This window comes from Chamaea fasciata, unplaced genomic scaffold (genome assembly GCF_029207755.1).
Source record: "Chamaea fasciata isolate MVZ Bird 193981 ecotype frontalis unplaced genomic scaffold, bChaFas1.0.hap1 SCAF_8, whole genome shotgun sequence".
In the NCBI taxonomy this organism is placed as follows: domain Eukaryota; kingdom Metazoa; phylum Chordata; class Aves; order Passeriformes; family Sylviidae; genus Chamaea; species Chamaea fasciata.
In genome coordinates, this window is record NW_027094093.1 from 24,731,047 (window position 1) to 24,745,761 (window position 14,715).

A 14,715-nucleotide genomic window follows, 5' to 3' on the forward strand; every position below is an offset into this window, starting at 1 on the left:
GGTCAGCAGCAACTGTTACAAAGGACCAAGAAGGACTCCTAGCAGTTTGCAGGGTTCATGTCATCCAGATCCCCATGACATGACAGTATTTTTAACAAAGAAATCTGGGAGAGAAGTGGGACTGCTGTATTTTAAAACAAATATCAAAGCAAACATTCAGAGTAGTAAGCAGATGCCAACCAACACATCATAATTATTTTATATTTCATTCCCACATTCTATTTAACAAATGACAAGTCATTTCAATGGAAACAATGGAAGGTAAGTCATTAAGGATAGGACACGGAAAGTGCTGCTGATGATAGGACAGTACCATTGGTTAGATGCTACTGTACCTTAGCAACTTGTAGTAACTGATATTTTAAATACTACGAAACCCCAGGAAAAAATGGACTACTTCCTACAGGAAAGTCAAATAAATGGCACTTTATGGTTTTATATTCAGTTCACACTTGCAACTGAAATAAAAAGAAGAAAGTCTTCTAACTGTTCACTAACATAAAAGGAAGAAACTCTTCTACAGAAATAAATGCTGGGACTATGAAGTGCAGTTCTGTGCCAAACAAATTTTGCAGCAAGGTCTATGACTGTGAAATCACACAGTGCACATCAGTTGGTCCTTACATTCAGAGAGCTGTGGAAAGTAAACCATTTTCATATTATTACCATACTACCTATTAGAAAGTTATGCTATGACCTAAAGCAACTCCTCTGCAGTTCCAGCAAAAAGGCAAAGGATGAAAGGGCACAGAAAGAAATTACTTCCAGGGAAGAGAGAGTTAAAAGCACACCTGTGGTACAAAACTTTTACTGAGATCCCATGTGAGCCCTGTGGAAGAGCCAAGAACTTCAATAGGAGCTGTGTGATTCCTAAAGCAACTAAAGCTCTGCCCATCTCATAAGCTTTTTGGTTCAGGATTCCTGCTGCAGCAGAACTGCAGCATTTGTTTTCTGAAATTCAGTTTATGTTTTTAATTTCATTATTCCCCCGCTTCTTAGTTTGAAAAAGGGTCCAGACCAGGGAATTTGATCCTAGTCCCAAACACAAAGTCATTTTAAATGGTTCAAATGACAGTTTAGATTTGCATCTGGAATGAAATTAGAAGACTTACTCAGCCAAAGAACCCCAAGAGAAGAAAACGTTTAGTGCCATTGTAATTACAAACAAGTTTTTCTAGACTGACTTGAGGCTATGCTTCATGTCCCTGCACTGTTATCTCAAAGGCACTGTCTCCCTGTTCTCAGCAGAAAACCACATTTTACTGGGCAAGAATGAAGCAGTGACACGGAGCTTACACGACTGAGCGGATTTTAGCTTCTGCTGTTTTGCTGAAGAAGACAAGAAGAGCTTCCTTCTGCTGCTGTTTCTGTAGAAGGAAGACATAAACAAATTTGAGTCTCAAAAATGCCTTTTCTCTTTCTTGCTTACAGATCTGGTGTTTCTGCTGCTGCCAGTAAACACTTTGCTAGGAAAAAAGTCAGCCTAAAAAAGCACAACAATAGAGGCCGGGAAGGGAAGTCTCCTACTCACCATTAGGTACTGCAGATACACAGCCCTGACACCTCCCTTCCTACCTCCCACTCAACTCCTACCAGTTGGATGACAAGCGTATCACAAGTGCAGTTTTAGTTGAGAAAGCGTGTCCCAACTAAAATGGCAAGGAAAAACCCCAAAGTTCTTACAGAACTGTATTAGCAACTTAGGAGCCTAGAACATGCCTTTTCCACCCATACAAGGAAAACAATCAAGAAAAGCAAAAAATAAACGCTTCACATTTTTGGCTACTGCTCTGTTCACAACACAACTCAAACAAGGCTGTTTTTGTAGGCTGAATGAGGTAACAAGGCTAGACAGGAGAGTAAGTAGAGAGGCAGAGGATATGAAAGACAGTTAGAAATTACTAAAAAGAGAGAAAACAAAAGAGAGGAAATGGTATTTCACACAAAGGGACACAGTAGACCACTTAGATCAAAAGCAAATCAAGCTCAGCTCGTTTTGATTGTGCTGTACACTCATTTAAAACTGTGCCTTCACATGAGGTGTGGCTCTGACCCTTGGAACTCAGGGTACTGCTTTTTCACAAAAAAGTTTTTTAAAATAAAACCACATGAAATAGCAATGGCTCATTGCAAAAATAAGTTTCTGACTTACAGTTTCATATGCTTTGGCCATCTTCTTTGCTTCAGCTGCCAATGCAGCTTTGGTCTTGGCACTAATGCCTTCTGGAGCCACCACAACCATTTTGCGTTGCTTTGCTGGAAGCTGGGAAAGCACATCTGATTTCAGACGTCGGATCATGATGGACTGTTCCAGCAAAATTTTCAGTTCAGTTAAGTTGGACGATCCAGAGTAGTCCCAACCCCATGGCATCTGGGAAAGATCAAAGCAGTTATTAGTGTCATACCTGTAAGAGACTGCGCTGCATACAATCCAAAAGCAGAATAAATTTCCAGGGAATGTGGACAAGGCAAGAACTTAACGGTCAGCAGGAGATTTGACAAAAATGGCAATAAGGTAGAAGCATACAAACTAACCCACTCAACATGAAAAGGTTACTTACAAGCTTCCCTTCTTCCTACTTACAAGAGCTGAGGGAGGTTCAGGGAAGACGACTATGCAGAAAGGTGGCAGGGATCCCTACTCCAGCCCTGTGCCCTGATATTCCCTCTCACACGACAAGGTGTTGCTGCTCTCCACCTGCAGCTTTGAGCAGGCCAAAAGAACTCACTGCAGTTCTGTGCATGCACATTTATCTCAGCTCTAATCAGAAAGACACAAAAATATTCTCTAACAGCATGAGGACAAACATTCTTAACCCAAATGCCTTTACAGAGCTGTTACACTTGTCTGACATGCTAGGTCAGAACTGCCTGTGCTCCACTGTGACCTGACTCCTGCTCTGCTTCCTGACATACTCGATTTCTGCCATTACTGTGTTTGGCTCAGACTCAAGCAAACCAGAAATAAACTGTGGCTCAGAAGACATCACTCCAAACATTGTCTCTTCAAAGCATCATCACTTGGAAGCTCCTCTGAACAAGCCATTCATTTACTCCTCCTTGAAGCACCCCCCTCTGAACCTGGCTTATCCTCCAAGATCCTGTGTGCAGGCAATATACACCTGTTCAACTAAGCTTAGCTCATCACTTCTCCTACCAGCCTATCTTTTGTTCCCTGAGAAAGAACAGTGGCATCAAAATTGGTACATTCCACAAAAGAAGCACCTTTCAAACAACTGTCTTTCAGAGAAGAGACCAATACAGTTTTAATGGTGAAGCAAGGGAAAAAAAGAAACCTTTCTGCTGCAATTTCACATGTAAATATAGGGAATACAGCTACAGGAATACCGAAAATCGAAGTGGAGAGAGCGGTGAAATCTTTCTCACAGCTCTAGTTCTAAATAGTATTGGCAGTATCCAAAAATACAACCTCTGGTCTTGGAATAACAATCCAAAGTAAGCCACTACATATTCCCTCCTGAAATGCATATAATGGAGATGTGAGGAGCCTCATCACCTTGATCAGCTACATAAATTGATAAAATAGATTTAACCTTAAAAATCTGTACTGATTTTGTCTTTCCCAAGAGAAAACTGCTACAACACATAAATGGAAATAAAAGAGAAAGAAGCCCCTAAGTATTCACTGCATCCTCCATCCTCTCCTAGAATGCATGAGACAAAAAAAAAAAAAAAATCATACTAGCTATAAGGTTAGTCATGCTACTGACTGTATTAAGGGGTGGAGGAGGGGAGGGGAGAGGGGAATTTATTTTGCCAAAATATGCATCTGGCTTTGATCCGTAACATTCCAGAACACATGCGTCCAACTGTGATTTTCTTACTAAAGTGTTACAGCATCTTCCATGAGTCAGTAAACTTATTACAGTGCTAGCAGGAGCTGCCAACTCTTACAAATTAAGAGCATGTGCTCAGATAGAAACTACCTAATATTTGCCAACATCAGCCAGTTTGAAAAATGAATTCACAGCATGTATTTTGGGAAACAGTCTTGGGATATCTTGTAAATAACAGGTGACATTTCACTTGCTGCATTGTTAAAAGTACAGATACTGGGAGGTTGAATTAATAAAAAATTACAAACTTTCATTTGCAATTTTCTGTCATAAAATCTTGAAACAGAATCTAGTCAGACTAGTTTTAAATTGAATGGATCAGTGACTAAGACTAGAAACTAGTTTATTTGCTGTTTTCTATTTTTTTAAAATCAATTAGCCCAAATCTGCAGCTGCTTAAAGGCTCCTTAGTTACCCTGCCCCTTTAAAAAATTCGAGGGGGCAAGATCTGATAAGAATAGGCTCCTTTCACCAGTTATGGCCACATTTGTTTGGGGATTATTTTTCCCCATTTTTGTTTCCATGGCTTTCAAGGCAAGAGAAACTACTGCATTCATGTCTCGCTGCACAATCTAGACCCCCTCCGCTTAAGAACTTTCAGAATGTTACTCTGCAGAGAAACTTTCTCAAAAAAAGACATATTATCATGCAGAAAGAAGAAAGGAAAAAGCCTCCACATTGTGAAAAAAAATTACAGTGTTGTTTGCAGAGTCCCAGTGCGTCACCTTCCCCCAGAAGTACCTTCCTGGCGTCACAGTAGCGCAGGCCAAAGGAGTGGAACTGTGGGAAGAAGGTTGGCTGCACAGCCGCAATCTGCGTGTAGAGCTCCGCTGGCCGAGACATGGCCGGTGTTCCCGAAAGCAGGATCACCCTCTTGGCAGCCTGGGAAAACCAAGCAGGGCATCATTATCATACAGCTCACCACAGAGCAGAACTTGAGAAGTCACCCCAGTCCTGAAAGAAAATCCCAGACCACCCTGTGAAAGTACCCTAAATGGAGGAGTGCTTCACTTTCACAGGTGCTTTCAGCTACCACTGCCTCAAGATGTTCAAGGACAATGCTTCAAACTTCCAGGGAGTAGGAAAAGCCACATGGTTTCTTAATAGCCATCCACATGCTCTAAAAGAAGGGTATATCCATTTTTACTACAGTACTTTCTGAATCACCGTTTACCCACTAGACACATTAGTATCTTATGCCTGGCTCCACTTTTCATTTGGCATCAGCTATCACAGGAAAATGACACACCCTCGCAGGTACATCCCCACCTCCAAAATAAATTCTCTCATAAGAAACCTGCCACAGCAAGCCATAAGCAGACTGTCTTTCCCAAAGCAGAAGAGATACAAAGAAGGAGGACTTTTTTCTTACTTTTTTGTTCATTTTTTTTTAAAATTACACTAGCAAGGAGGAAAAAATGAAGCTCTCTGAAGAAGGGCCAGAAGAATATCTGATAGCCAATGGTGAGTGTAGGCACAGCTGGCTGGATGCTAGAACACGAGAGAATAAATACAAATCATGTAAGAAGACTGTAAAATTTGTTGTAGGGGAGACAGGAAGAGGACGGAGAGCCTGGATCTAAAGTAGGTATTCCTGAGAAGTCAGGGAAAAAATTACACCATAGACATTAAAGTCTCCAAGATACACTTCTACCTTCATACTACCACTATTATCTAATTCTATTATTGGATATAAGCTATGAATTTCTACTGCTATAAATTCACATATTGTAGTTAAATTACATGTGCCTTGCAATTTCCTACATGGTTTAATGCAGGTTCATTAGAATAACAAAAAGATTGTTGAGTGACATCTGTACCAACAGCTCATTCACATTTAAATGAAAAAGAAAATTAAATTCTTTTATCATTTCACTGAGATCAACAAGTCACCCAGATCTATTCAGCTGTTTCATCCACTTACCAACCAAATCTGGTGGAAAAAGAGTTCCGGAAATTAATTTCAAGACTCTATCAGCTATTTTTATATAGGCTGTGATCAAGGTGGGACTTGCCTTCTTGAATAATCCCTATTAAACCGACCAGAGGGATATGTGATCACCACCAGGATCAGACAATTTCCATAAACATTTAAAACAGCAGAATAGTTACTGAATTAAGTAAGAGGAGAGGTCAAACATTTGAGCATGTCAGAAGGTGAGAGTTTGCACAAGACAGGTGCTGATGCTACTCAGAAGAGGAAGGTGTCACAGGGACCAGAGATACCAGATCCCATGACAAAACAGTGATCAAGCAGAAATTAGATCATTTTTTAAAATTAAAGTAACACTAGAGGACAACTGAACAGAACCTAGACAGTATCTGACACCTAGCAGAAACCTTTGAAGAGGAAGCTGACACTACCCTGAGAAATCTGTGGAAAAGCAAGACAAGCAAGTCCCACAAGTGCAAGAAACCTCCAAATTAAACTTGTTCCTCATGGACCAACAGAAGGTTAACTGCCAGAAAAAGGGAAGCATGAAGGCATGGATGACAGACATCTCATGTAAGAAAACTCTGGATCAAGCTAAAGCAAGAACACACTCAAAACAGACCAGGGACATAATAAATGCAACATAAACCCAACCATGTTGAAAGGGTTTATGCAGTTCTCAAGGTTCGTGCTTCTCAGAGAGTGTTCCCTGCAAGATGCACAAGATGAAGTTGGAACACTAATTCCCCAGTAGTCAAAACAATTATTCAGGCTCCTTCCCCAGTCCCTAAATAGGTGTCAAAAGAGAGGATCACAAAGTTACAGGTTATTTGAATTCTAAACTTGTTCAGCTGCTGCTTTGCTGTGTGTAACTTATTTCTGAAAAGACAAGGTATCCAACCACTGCAAGCTCTTACCAAGGGCTGTGACACGTCCTCTAATTAACCATTTAAATCAAACTGAAAAGTAAAAAAAATAAAAGAAAATAACAACAACAACAACAAAATCAACCAAACAAACAAATCTCCAAAGACATTAACTCTACAAGAGCTGTGAAGAACTTCAGAAATTAATTCCAGAAAATTGCATGGAACATAGGTGGTCTAACTCATTATCCCAAAGGTCCCTTTCAGTTTTAAAACCCGTGACAGATGGAGCTCAGGAAAGAACAGAAGAAAAAAAAAAAATCCTAGGACGACAAATTTCCAAGTGTTGAAGGCTGACTTAAATTCTGGATGAAAGAAATGGCTTTGATTCCCTTTTCTTTTTCTAGTGGCAACTCATTTTGAATAGATGCCAATAAAGATTTGCTCCTGCAGAGAAGTCTCTGCTGATCACTGCTTAATTCTTGTTTCCTGCTGAACCTTCTGTGCTGCCAAGAGTGAGCACGTAGCCTCCTTCTTCAAAGGTCTGTAACAATAATATGGAACAACATCACAGAAAATAAGATTGCAGGGGCCAGAAAGGACTTTCTAACAAAATCAGATCTTGTAATCAAATGATACATATTTCTACATAGATGAACTAATATTAGCTGCTCATGCATTTAGGCATGAAGTTCACAGAACTGGTGGAGACCTGGTCTGCAGTTCTCATTTACTAAGTAGCCTAAGACAAATGTGGCTTTGTAGCATTACACAATACACCAGCGAGAATTAATTCCACAGCTGTGAAAACATTTACAAAAGTCACTTTTGAAAGTCAAAGAATAATTTATGAAATGATGGCACTTACTTTAGAGGTCAAGACCCAGCAACCAACCATTCAAAGGGGAGCAGGTGAGGCGAAGGGGTTATGTGACAGACAAATAATTGAACACACAAAGAGCCTCATTAACATACAATGACTGTCTCTGTGTTAAGTGAATTTCACAGCAGGAGCTCTGCCATATGCTATCAGACTGACATACTTTTTAAAATAAGTGTGGCTGGTTCTGGCTGTACAATTACTCGTGTCCCCAGTTTTTGCTTACTGTGTCATTTTAAACTGCTTAGCTTAAGAATAGCTTATCCTGCAAAATGAAAAATCTGAGAAGGACCATAATAAAATAATCACCTGATGAAACAGAAGATGTGATAAAGGGAAGGAGTAGCAGCTGCTTTGAGGAGTCTGTTTCTCTTCTTGGGCAATAGATTGGGCTCTGCATTTCCTAAGATGATCCTACAGTAATTATTCCAAAAAATATAAATACTTTCCCTATTGTTAACCAACATGTAGACAGACAATGTGTGTCAAACAGCAGTGATAAGCTATGACTGAAACAAATTAACCTGCCTTCCTATTCCAAGAAGGAAAAAAAATTGGAAGGTAAGAGCAGATCTGAAGATGAAGCCCTAAGGGCCCACAGCTTCTTCAGTTTTAAGATAAAGTTCCTTCTCTCAGCAGGTGACAATAAGGAAAGGTTTATTTATCTAATCCAAACAGATTTGTAACACCTAAAGACAGCTGCTGTTTATTTCGTGACAGAAACAGAAATTTTTGTCTTCCCTCCTCACCTTCCACCTTCAGCATGAACCTGTTTCTCTCCACTATTCTCAAGTTGCTCTAGGGCACCAAGCATAAAGGCTTTAGATTCCAGCCACACAGTGTATTTGGACTCCCATAACAAAACCGAAGACCTTTAATCCTGCAAACATCAGGATGTGCATCAGACTATTAACTGCAGCTCAATGGGAACAATCAAATTAGTAATATTATCCGTGTGTTGGAGTGCAATGCTGATAGAGACCACAAAGAATATAAGAACATTTAATGCCACTGGAATTTTCGATTAGATAGTACCTTTTATTTCTCAGTTTTCAATGTAATTCTTCACTACTTCCTGTCATGCTTCAAAAAAACTCATCCATTTTCCACTGGAACCTTCCCTAGTTTCCATGCCTTGCAGTACTCCATGAAGTAAAGACCATGCAGTACCTTGGCTGGTCAAAACAAGTAGAATCCTTTCCACTCTGGTCCCCAAGAGATCCCACTACAGATCAGTGAAAAGCTTCGGTTTTGTTTGTTTCTTCTCCATCCACATCCCTGAGGCTTTGCTGGTTTAAGGATATTGGTAGTATGTATACTCCCTCTCCTAAGTTTATGTCTCTCAGCCAGTCTCATCTTAGAAGGAAAAAACAAAATGCTTACAAGAAATGTAATACTCTTGATACTTTCTGCCTCTGAGGAAAGCGGATGAAGGGCAGAGGTAAAGGGAACAACCAGTATTGTCAGTATGCCCAGGACAACTTAGTCCCAAACATGAAACTACAGAAAACAGCAAGATGACAAGTAGGTCCCATTACGAATTGACACAGCTTTGAATCAGGGGGAAGGACATGCCAGGCCTAGCCAGGCCTTTTTGTGACTCAACCACAGCCCAACAGTATGAAGCTATTCTCACTCTGAAGTGCATGGAAACAAGACACAAAAACCACTTTGAACTCAGCAGCCCCTGGCCCCTGAGTACTGTGAGAGGTGCTGCAGCTGGGGACAAATCTCAGGCAGCTGCCAGCATAGACCTGCTGGTGTGAAAGCTGGCTGACTTTGAAAGCAGAATTTTTGCCACATGACCAAACATCAAAGGACTGTTTTCTACTACAGCTTTCAACCCAACCTTCTCCATAATTCTGCAGGGATGCACACAGACTGTGTGCAAACTCCACCACCTCCTTTCACAGAGGCAGACAGAGCATTCTCCCCCATGTACAAGTCTGCACACCCACAAATTTGCACATCCACTGGAATATGAAGGGAATAAGAAATATGGCCTAAACATCTTACTGCTACTATTTCACCCTTACTGCTCATGCAATTATAAGTTTCTCTCAAAGTTCAGTCCGCTAACGGTAAGTTTGGCATAACATGTCTATATATTTACTCTAAACTACTGACAACCTGGGGCAAGCCATGAGGCAGCGAGCACAGCCACTGCATACATCCAGCCATTAAAAAATTTCTTCCTCTGTCTCAGGTAAAACTTTTCTGAATCTGTCAGGGTGGCAGCTAAGTATGTCACAAAAGATACTGAGTGCTGCACACAAAATTTGCTTTTGTTAATATTAAAAAAAAGTCTAAAAATTCCCAACCGGCAGACTTAGGTGACATGTTTAATACATGACTTTGCTTGACAATTCCATACCACACTTGCTCTGCAAAATATACAAGAGAGCAGGAAAAGATGAATTATGACTGAATGGCTAAAAACACCACTTCATTTTGAAAACCGGTGTTATGGTTTAGGTTTGCTTGTTTGAGTTATGGTACTATTTGTGTGGTGGTTTTATATTTGTTGAATTTGTCTGCTAACAGGGAGATAGGATTTTGAGAGAAAAAAGGCAAAGGGTCAGTATCAGATATGAAAACTAAAACAAGGCTTTAAATGCTGTAACCATGAGCTAAAGATTTGAGAGGTGGAGATTCAGTTTGGCTATCTAACAAGACAAATTAGAAACTAATATCCAAGGTGTGTAATCTTAATTATCAAAGTACTAACTTAATCCAATTACTGTGCAGTTCTGTATAAACACTTGCAACAATTTATGTATTTTATTCATTATTCAAATGGAGAAGTCAAAAGAGCAGATCTTATCAAAATAAAAAAAATTAATTAAGTATGGATAGAACTGACAAACATTTCTGTCTCCAGAACATTTTAACTTAGATCTGTCCGGTGTCATTGTGGACTCATAAATCTTTGCAGCATGTAAGGATCACATTTCCAAGTAGATTTCTTTTTTTTCTGTCCCTAAAAGTCAGTTCAAGCTTTTATGCTTTAGGACATTGAGATCCTCACAGGAAATACCAGCAACTATGGCCATTTCCAATAGTATAAAGTAGTATTATGCTAAAAGTTAGAAGTGGCAATGCTTAGAAGGTAGACTAGTAAGGCATGAGTTAGCTCCAAGGGCTCTGGTTACAGCACTGGCACAGCTGCACTGACCTGAAGGCAGGGACTGAAGTACTGAAGCAGTTTTACGTCTCAAGGACTTGCCTACGGTTACATCTTTTTCTGGTCTCTTCTAAGAGCCCTATTGCTGCTCAAATCCTTCTAAGATAGAGAAGGCAAGAATAAGAATATTATCCTCAGCAGTGTGTTTAGCCACACCCCTTATTCAGTAATTTCAAGGTATCACATAAAATAATGAAAAACTCCCATTTCTACCCCACTGCAGGTATCACACAGTATAATTGTTAAATTCAGTATTCAAGTGATGAAAGCTCCTAATATTCTGGCAATTCTTTCAAATACAAAAACATTGGTGTGATGTGATATGTTGTGCCAGTAGTGACCACAGCATCACTCATTAGGAGCTGACGACACAGCTGCCAAAGGGGATAGTTTTAGAGCAAAATGCCTATGTTGGAAAGCAAGGAGAGAAGAAAAACGGCTATTACAGCAAATACTTCAGAAATTTTAGTCAGCAACCAGGTAAACAGAGTTTACCTGAACATCTAACAGAAAACATCCGGTACTGCAATGCTCATTGCAGGTGAGATTATGCACAATATGAACATGAAACTCTTAATGCTTTGGGAAGACTGAAATTCAGTTTCAGAAGCGTCAGCTCTCAATTTTTTAAGACCAGTGATGTGACAGCATAAAACTATAAATTCTCAGGAAGTGCATACAGGCAATTAACCTCTGCCTAACAGCTACCATCTTTCACTCTTGTATCTTCCAGCCTACATATAATTTTGACAAGCTGATCCTTACAAAGCTTCAAGTAGCAAAGGATGCTTTTTGAGCATTTTGCTCAAAATGAGGGCGAATTTGTTATTTTCCACAATTTCAGACATACACACTAATTACTGTATTTCAAACTGCTCACAGAATTGGACCTCCTACTTAAGTTTCCAAACATTAAAAGCCTGAAGTGATTTGAAAACCAAGAGAAGATATGAGTCAGGCCTTTAAGGAGAACAACCAAGTTATTCAAGGACAACCATCTTCAGCATGCCATTAAGAATCTTGCATATTAAAGTTGGTTGCTATAAAGCCATCACAGATCACATCTTCTCTTTATACATACTGCTGATTAATTGCTGAAGAGGAATTGCATTTACCTTCTTCTAATGCAAAGACCCTGCAGTGTCTAGAAACTACCCACAACTTAAATCTGTTAGAGGCTACCAGGGTGAGTTTGATTCTTTGATCCCAGGACAACAGGCAAACATTGGAATTTACATTTCTCCTGGTATCTTATAATTGACTATTGCTTCCCTTCTGTGGGCCACTTGTCCCACTAATCTCACATTCTACCATTTCCTAGTGGCTCTGTGCATGTGACCAGCAGGAATGTTCCTAAGCCTCAGCCACACAAATATACATTGGAAGCCTGCAGTAACAGTTTAGAACTCTAAAACCAGGGAAGGGTTTAGGCAATGCCATTCTGACACACAGCAGCAATTTGTGTGCCAAGAAGTAATTGATAATGATTATTTTCATATAACAAGGTATTTTGACACCACTATACTCCCTTCTACTCTCCCTGAATACATTCAGTAAGTTCTGACATTCCCTTTTCCTTATCACCACAGAACTCATCAGTGGCAGTACCACAATTATATCAAGGGAGCTTTTCAAGTTGTTTAGTTAGGTTTTGCCATCTAATATTTGTATGGAAAGAAGTGGTAAAGCCAAACTTCAGTCTTGGATGTACACTATTACCTGGATTTCCCCTTGCAGACAAAAAGAATTCAGCTGCTGGCTCCTAAACCTGCTAGGTGGAGCCACACTGCCCTGGGAGCCTGATGTGAGCAATCAGAGCTCTGGCTCCCAGCATACACACCTTGAGTAGAGGCATGGCAGCCTGGCAGCGTGCAGTTTTTGTGTTCTTCAGGAAATGAGATTCATCCTGAAACAAAACAAGCATGAAAGTGAAGTCAGTTCAGATCCATACTCCAAATGCAGGTTACAGAACAAATTCCCAGTGTTCTCAGCTATCTAGTATTACAGGCCTTTCATTCAGGATATTTCAGGCATTGGGATAGTCACATCAAATTCTAAACAAAAAGGCAGGATGCAGAGTAGCAGGCTTCCTGCACTCAAACCTGCAGCTGCAAGCAAACAGAACAGAATTCAAACCTTGCAGGCATGAATCATAAATGAACACCAAAAAAAAGTGAGCAGAGGGGGCTGGAGAGGGAAGGAGAAAGAGGAATATTATTTCCATAACTGATACTCATTTGCCCCTATGTATCTTTTAAATGCAGCCAGCATAGGAGGCCTATCCAGTGCCAGTTCCCTTAATAAGGGGTTAATGCAAATGATAAGGAAAAAAGAAATCTAATTAAGATCCAACTGTTCTGCTGATAGGGCTCACCAGGTGGGTAATAGTCTCCTACTTCAGACATCACCCTCAAATGGGCTTCACTTCTAATGTTATAGTAAGGCAGAACTTAAGGCAAAAAAAGCAATCAGCACCCTCCAAGGGTATATCTCATCTTTCCATGCATATAGAAAAAAGCATGCAAAGACAACACAACTGCTTAGCCTCTCAGGCACAGCCTTCCCCCTCCTAAATAACAAATAAGCTACATTAATTTTCCCAGCCACCAAAAGAAGACTGGAAGAAAAAGCAGGAAAGCTCAGTAAGACTACTCTCATCTGTAAAAACCTACAAAGGGTCCAAATTTGAACATATAAACACAAAAAAAGAGCATCTGCCAGTTCAGGGCTGGTTAGAAGTTCTAAGGCAGTAGCCTCCAGCCTACAAAACTAATAATCTGCATTTCCACCTTGACAGAATGTTTAGTCAGAGTGTGTGTAGGAGAAAAAATATAAAAATGAAAAAGGTCTGTTCCCCCATGAGTAGCTTGGTCTCTGACTCCATCTATTCCCACATTCCCATCTGATGCTGAGAAACAGAAAGACTATTATGTTCCAGTTGTCATGATCATTGGGCAGGTGTGTATATGTGCTGGAAACTAGACTGAGAACATCAAATACTCATAGTGAGCTACATACACACTTTTGCTCTCTATTGATCCAAGCTGGATTTGAAACACTAGATATTTTGAATTTTTAGTAACTGAAATCCAGAAAAATGGATTTACTGTGGCTCTGTAAAAAGATAAGAACTGGAATTTGAACTAATTTACAAAAGAAACGATACAAGTGATCAAAGAAGGCTTAATGCAGATTGTCAGTGGAACACAAGCTAAGGGAGATTTTTTTCAGGCTTTACCCACATACTTGATGTGGAAAGGTTATCTGCTTTACTGGATAAACACTAACACCACCCTTAAGTCCAAGACTTAAGAAGATACAATTCCAAGACTACTGTATTGACACACCACATTAAACACTTTTCTCTCCAGCAGAGGACATGACCAAGCACAATGAAATCAGAGAGGCCCCATAACCAGTAAAAGTGAAAAAACAGCCTTAGGAATCACAAAGGAATTAAACTCTACTAGCTATTTCAAAAGGTTTCAGAGAAACCTCATGCTTGTACTCATGAAGACAGCTGTGATCACAGACACAATTACAAGACACTTTCAGTCCTAAATAAGGCCCACTTCACCCTTCTTTGCTGTACAGACTACCCCATTTGCAGCACAGAATTAACTTGAAAATTTTCATGTACCACTTACAACAATAACTACTTGGAATGTGCTCTTAAGTTGCTTATCCATCCGGCTGAGGAGATCAAAACTGATGATGTTGATCAAGCTTCCTGTTAGGTTGTCCTTCCCACTCACAATGACATTGGTGCTTTCTGGACTCAAGGATGGAAGCCATCTGTGAAATGCCTGGAAGAAGAGGAAAGAAATTAAAAGCATTCTGATGCTTATCTTCTTTGTCAAGATCCCAAAGCACTACACAGAACATCCTCATGACTACTTAGAACACGGACCCACGCCATCCACCATTAGACATCACTCTGGAGCACAGTAAGGGTAAGCAGCCTTCCCATGGCAACCTCCCTGGTGATGGGAACA

General features: G+C 40.1%; 1 protein-coding gene across 5 annotated transcripts in view; it reads right to left on the reverse strand.

The window, feature by feature from the left end:
* Window positions 1-14,715, reverse strand: part of SMARCAL1 (SWI/SNF related, matrix associated, actin dependent regulator of chromatin, subfamily a like 1) — a 32,077-nt gene that overhangs the window by 4,636 nt on the left and 12,726 nt on the right. For 4 of the 5 annotated variants that reach the window (XM_066190191.1, XM_066190189.1, XM_066190190.1 and 1 more), the window contains exons 8-12: window positions 14,368-14,526; window positions 12,561-12,626; window positions 4,599-4,739; window positions 2,153-2,371; window positions 1,297-1,367 (exon numbers count right to left, since the gene is read on the reverse strand). In XM_066190191.1, coding sequence (XP_066046288.1) covers window positions 1,297-1,367; window positions 2,153-2,371; window positions 4,599-4,739; window positions 12,561-12,626; window positions 14,368-14,526 — 656 coding nt within the window. The remainder of the gene's footprint in view (window positions 1-1,296; window positions 1,368-2,152; window positions 2,372-4,598; window positions 4,740-12,560; window positions 12,627-14,367; window positions 14,527-14,715) is intronic. The other variant, XM_066190188.1, reaches the window with a different exon arrangement.